Here is a 6,780-nt window from a genome sequence, read left to right as displayed (position 1 = left end):
CACAACCCGCCGAAGGATACGTTTGTAAGCTGTCAATAGCGGTACATTATCTAACTCTAACTTATTCAGACCAGCTATACCAAATGTCGTTATACAAAGTGTCCCTTCTGCTGCATTCAAATCTGCAATATATAGGCAGTTCATACAATCGCATACGATTTTAGACAATAACAAGTTTTACTACTATTTTTAAAGTTTTCTTTTTTCATGTTATGTTTTACGTCTATATAATGTCTATTTTTTTACCCTGCAACTCTGAACCAACAAAAACTCTCAAAACATGGATTTTAGTTAAAGGGAATGGCTAGTAACTGATCGGTAGGAATCAGTGGGAATGCTGGGGGATGATTGTTCCAATCCTTGTTCGATTCATTTTAGAGTACATTATATATTTATTGTTGTGTGAAAATTATTTGCTTCAGAATGGTCTCATATTCAAGTAATGTGCAGTTTAATGTTTCCAGGTGAGCATGTCTGTGCAGTGACGGGGCGATTGTTAACGACCCGTTAACGATCGCCCCGCATTTTAAAACAAGTATTGTTGATAGTATGTTTGTATCATCAGCATCATCAATGACCAAAGTAAAATGGTACATAGATGAATTTAACATACATACATCTTGCTATTGGTATATTTGTGTTGCTGTTTTTTTCGTTTTTCGTTTGTTTGTTCATTTCCATCTGAGAAGATGGCTGGATAGCCCATATTCAGCAACGCAGAGCTGGTCTTCCATGGGGTCCAGTGGGATGTGAGGTGGGACCACTTCACCGGGTTAAACACCCTGCTCTTTGCGATGAATGAATGAAGCGGGATCTTTTGCATGCATGAGTTGTTACTCTCTCATACACGGGACCTCCATATTTTTATGTCCTATCCGAGAGACAGAGTGTTTTGCCTCTTGCTATAGAGGGGACGGTATGTTTACACACAACATTGCTCAGTCCAGACTCGGGTTCGAACCCGGGCCCTTAGGATCGTGAGGCAGACGCGCTACCGACTGAGCCAACTTACCGCCCTTTTTTTCAGTGTTTTACGTCCTACAAGATTAGTTTCTACTGGAACACTCTTTTCCACCGTTATGATTACTTCTTCTTCTATTTTACCATAACAAAGTGTGCATTGTCCCTTTTTTGTAGTTGTTCTAATACCATTCCTGTATATATCTTACTTTGTGTTCAATGAACTGTCCTTTAAAGCTGGATGAAAGTCAAATTGACACATGTACAGCTTTGTATGACGTATTTTTAATGGAAATAAATAAACGACTGAATTGAATTTGATTTAATTGAAATATAAAATTTTCCCGTAATTTGAATGATAATACTACCTGAACAAATACGTCTTGCAGATTCGGAAAATAAAAATTCCTTGTCATTTATTTCATTTATTTTTGTAGGCCTTACTTGTGCATCGGGCTTGTGCCATTGTAAATAACTTTTTATTGTATTGTGTGTGTTTTTTTCGCTGATAATACGATGTGACATTGAATTACTTCAATTCAAATGAATCCAAATTTTATTTTGATTCTTCGACAAAATATGGTCATGTACAGGGTAATGTACTATTCTGTATCACAATATCACATATGATTTGATAATATGATATGATATCATATCATATGATATGATATGATATGATATGAAATGATATGATATGATATGATATGATATGATATGATGTTGATATGTGATACGATAGACTTTCCTAATATAGAGAGAACTAAAGCCGTACACGTGAAGCTATCTACAGGGTCCACGTTACATCGCATTCCTTTTGTAGTAGGGAACTTTCGCAAGCACGACGCGGCCACAAGTTGAGCATGCCGTGTGCAAAATTTGCTTCTGCGCATGCTCAAAACGAGAACGGTTCTCGGCCAAAATAGCGTCCGGTTCCGATGTTGGGCACGATTGAGCAGCCAGCCAATAACAGTGGCCCGTTGCATAAAAGTTACAATTATGGTAACTTTGCCATCCAATGGTAACTACCATGGAATTCTTGATTTTGATTGGCTGTTCAGTATTGTTACCATGGTACTTACCATTGGATGGCAAAGTTACCATAATTGTAACTTTTATGCAACGGGCCCCAGGCAAATGCCAGGTCAGTTGCTTCCGCGTCCTCTCGGTCTTCCCGTCGTGTGTAAGCGAAAGTTCCCTAATACTGGCCTTACGATGAACCTTTCTATCAACAGCTAGCATGAGCGTGTCAAAAAACTGCGTTTAAAAGGGTTCAGTGTATATGATTATATTCGTAATCACCATATCAATTATTAATGCGAAGGCCGTTGCCACTTACGCCTAATTGAATTAAATGCCATTACGGCTGATATTAAAGTCATTTTGTCACAAAATATTGCAGCACATTTTCATTATTGTCATGCATATACCATCAAAAATAAAACTGAAACCAAGTTCATGCTGTACCCACGAACAGTTTATTTAGGCACACAAATTTTTGAGCAATTCTTTCTCAAGTGTGTATAATACATCTATGTGTTATACATAGCTTTTACATCGATTGTCCGATTTTCCTCAAACTTTCACTAATGTGTTCTACTCATGTTGCTGCTTTCACTCAATCCACATTTCTCCTTGGGTTTTAGTTTCCTTTACCAGTATCTTCCTTACATGGAATTACACTGTATACCCTTTATTTCCTACCGAAACCACTTTGTTTTGAAATCAACCGTTGATCAAATAGGGTTGTGATTATGCAACTGCCAGTACTGTTATCCGAGTTACGTGTTCAGTTTGTGAGACGTTAGCTTCTCTCAATGTATTAGTTCAAAAACGCATGAAAGAATCAAAGTCACAAGACTCTACTAAGCAGTAGCAGTACTGATAGTCATTTCTTTCACGGCTGACAGAAAATTTGCTCGATATTGTAGTATGCAACCCCTCCCGGCATTACCTCAATAATCATTATTATCTTCACAGGCTTATTGTTTATCAGTGGGTTAATCTTAAGATAGTGCTAGATGCATTTGCACCTTTTTGCCCTCTTACATGAAGACATTGAATTTTAAAGGGATGGTACCGTTTCGGTTGAGAGGGGATTGAATTTTCCAACATTTTTTTTTTATGATGATTTCACAAAATAATGACTTTTATGAAATATGAAAAGAGCACATAATTCTAAGAAAAATTCAAAGTTTATTTCATGAAAATTGGTTTTGAAATGGCTGACATATCCTATACAAAGTGATCCTAATATAAGATGAGACCCACCTTTTATTAGGATCGCTTTGTTTTACTTTGTTTGTTAATATCTCAGCCATTTCAAAACCGATTTTCAGCACATAAGCTTTGGCAATGTTTGAATCTTTCTTAGAATTGTATGGGTTTTTTTTTTTACATTTCATAAGTGGTTTCTAAGTATCTCACAGAAAGTTAAGAGCTGAATTTTCACCTCAGCCAATACTATACCAACCCTTTAACTACCGGTAGTTATTACGCTATACGGGAGAGTCCCCTCCGATTGCATACAAACTTGAGATAGTTTATGAATAATGCAGGTAAGATTAGTTGACATAAAGGCTCAACGTTTATATAATCATATCCATAATCATAGTAACTCGTTATCTATTGTTAATTCCTAGATGACATGAAAGCTCAGGGGCATAAGACCTACGAAATGTTCTGGGGGGGGGGGGATTTCGTAAAAAAACAAACAAGGAAACACGTGCCTTTTGCAAAGTGGAAAGAGACAAACACACACGAGTATATTAAAACTACGTATCATTTGTACAATATGCGTGGTTATGTGTGCGTATAGTATACGATTTGCGTTCAGTTTGCACATACATCATCATTCATGTTTATGTCTACATATTTGTATCTTATAAAATAGTAAAAATACCGCTGAAGTTTTGTGTTATCAAACGCTTTGGAATTTGGGGTACCAAAATTTTGACATGATCTTAAAAAAAAAAAGATACCAGTAAATTTGATCTTTAAAAAAAAAAAAAAGATGTAGATGTGATACCTCAAACTCCTTATCAAGGGACACCGTGGTGATATACATAATTCCTAAAGCGTTTGACTGTGACAATCTACATGTCGCTTCACAAAATATATGTGTGCGCATTTGGACGCATTTAGTTCTTTTTTCTTTTTACCAATGCCCTTTTACCACAGTGCATGGTATAGTCGACATGTCAATGGAATGAAATAAAAGATCCTGACTTTGAATCGGGATTTATTCCAGTGTAGATGGTCCAATAGACCATGTACATTTCTACATAATATGGAAAAGTCATTATCAATAAGTGCAAGATTCTTTTGTTGATTCGTAATCTAGGAGGGTATCAAGCAATTGAAGTGAATCTATAGCTTGTCAATCTTTGGAAACCATGTATGACACCACTTTTTTATCTTCTCCTTTGATGTGCTTGCAAGAGCATGGTAACATGCACAATGAGCTGATTAGCATATAGATGTACAACATGGACGGTACCATATGTACCGTGTGCGTGAACTGTGAAATAAAGTGCTCACAACGATTTCTGTTGATTAGTGTAATACGTGTAGATGGGTAGGTTTTTTACCATGCGTACATCCAATCGCTAGTAGACCTTACATGCTCAGTGGCTTTAGTCTCTCAGAAACGTCCATTATTTCCACTTTTGAAACCTCCCCCTACCCCCAAGAATGTCCTAGATACTTGTCTCGTAGATTATGGTGTCATCTGCTATTCAATTTCAATTTCAAAGTTTATTTCATTTTTCGACAAAACATATACATTTCACTTCCTTTGATAAAAAGAATAAGGCAAACAGAACATTGTAAAATGAAAAGACTATACAAAGTTGAGAAAACTTATAATAATTATACATTGTGATAAAACCAGAAGTGGTCGAAGTAAAAAATAACATTGCGCAAAGTGCGAAAAATAGAGGGACCCAATAAAGAGGCAGAGCTTGTAGTTTGTACTCTAAATCATAATCATACATACCCAATTTCCTCATTAAGCTAGTCATGCTATGTGGACAATTGCACTACTTAGATAAGACCTACTAAATATTATATTTGCCCAATGTTGCCAAATCTTGCACTTAACAAAACAAAAAGTTATATACATTGTATACGGTGACATTGCGATGGATTCTTCGTGATAGAAAACCTCGAAAGTCGTATTATCTGTGCTTTCAAGCTTCTTGAAATTGTAGATTAAAATCAGCAACTCGATATCACATTTATTCCGCTTATAAGCTGAAGGTGCTATTGCGAGTAATTTGATTGATCAAGAAAATTGCTCAAAGTTGCCAAGGTCGTGACCAGATTTAATTTACTTCAATACCCGTTAAAAAAAAAATAATAAGTCATGTGTCATGTACAGATTTATCGTACCATACTCTGGACTATTGTACATGTATTATGCAAATTGGCTCATAATGCCGATTATGCTATCCAATATATTTGCATCATCTCAAATAGGAGCTTTGGTTATAAATGGAGAAATCATCACAGAAAACCCCTAAAAAGATGTACGCACGTTAGCTGGCTTTCTGGATTAAGAATATCAATGTAGTACATATAAATACGTTGTTACACACAATTACAAAGTTATGCTTATTATGCTAATTAAAATATATATATATATATGCCCAAGGTTCCCAAAGTAAATTTACTTTAAATACGATCTACAAGAATCTACAACACGATTCAACAACAACAACAACAACAACTTGAAAAAAATTATGCAGGACTATAAATGCAACTTTCTTGGATAAAGTGTTCCACCCACGATGTTCCTCTTGACCAATTTCTATTTCTATTTTTATATTACTATGGTCCTTAATTGGTTTTTACACAACTTAGATCGGTAATGTGACATCTATTTTAGCTGTTTTCCTCACAGTTTTCATGAGCTCATCCCAGAAAAAGTCGCGATTTCTGGGATCGTCAGACCACCGCAAATAGGGCCGGTTGACGCTCATCAAAAGGCGAATGATGTAAGGCATTTCCTCGTCTTCTATATCTTCCAGGAAGATTAACAGAATTGCGTCACGCTGAGAGTGATTAATGTGTTGAAGAGCCAATCGTAATTTCGCCATATACCATGCGTTGTTGATCGCGGCATTGGTGATTATAAACACAGATTTGTAGCTGTTGTCGATCACAAGTGCTGCTGCGTCGAGCCGTAACATTGCGGCGGGAAGGTCATCATCGCCAACGCATAGCACCACCTCGGGATCTCTGTCCCGGAGCTGCGGAACCAGATAGTTCACCACCCACTCTTCATCATAGTCGTGAAATATGATGTTGATGTCGTATTGGTATTCGTCGTCGTCGATGACTTCTGTGTAGCCAATAACACAGAGCCTCAGCATAAATAACTTATAGTTGATCCACCATCGGTTGTAGTATATAAGAATTACACAAAAGATCGTGACGCCCAATGCTACAGATATGCCTACGTACGTGAGGACTTTGGGCCCGCAGAGTAAGATGGGTTCAAAGTCGATGAACCTCCTCCCAGAGAATTCCCGTGGCGAATCACGGGAACATTTCGTACTGCTCAAGAAAACCTTGTCATAGTTTGCGTGAACCCAATTTCGAAACCATGCATTCTTACAGCTACAAGATAAAGAATTATATGACAAGTCGATTACATCGATATTGGCAAGGAGTTGTGAAAATTCATCCTCTGGAAGAACTGAAACGTCAGTTCGCGCTAGAAAGAGGTGAGAGAGATTTTTCATGTTGTTCACTAGCGGAGTGGGTAGAGATGATATCTGGTTTCTGCTTATGTACAAAGAGGCAAGCTTGGACTGGCGC

The 6,780-nt window shown here is 37.1% G+C and overlaps 1 protein-coding gene across 1 annotated transcript; it reads right to left on the bottom strand.

The window, feature by feature from the left end:
- Positions 1–5,816: 5,816 nt before the first annotated feature.
- LOC140238635 (toll-like receptor 2) lies at positions 5,817–6,332 on the bottom strand. The gene has a single exon (XM_072318534.1). It carries the CDS (start codon positions 6,330–6,332, stop codon positions 5,817–5,819), a length of 516 nt encoding a protein of 171 aa, XP_072174635.1.
- Between the last annotated feature and the right edge of the window lie 448 nt (positions 6,333–6,780).

Source organism: Diadema setosum, chromosome 15 (assembly GCF_964275005.1).
Source record: "Diadema setosum chromosome 15, eeDiaSeto1, whole genome shotgun sequence".
NCBI lineage: Eukaryota > Metazoa > Echinodermata > Echinoidea > Diadematoida > Diadematidae > Diadema > Diadema setosum.
The sequence above is the reverse complement of the archived record's forward strand: the minus strand, read 5'-3'. Positions and strand labels throughout refer to the sequence as shown.

Excerpts from the sequence above, each read along its gene's own strand:
- LOC140238635 (XM_072318534.1), bottom strand. The coding sequence starts at position 6,332 with ATGCTGAGGCTCTGTGTTATTGGCTACACAGAAGTCATCGACGACGAC.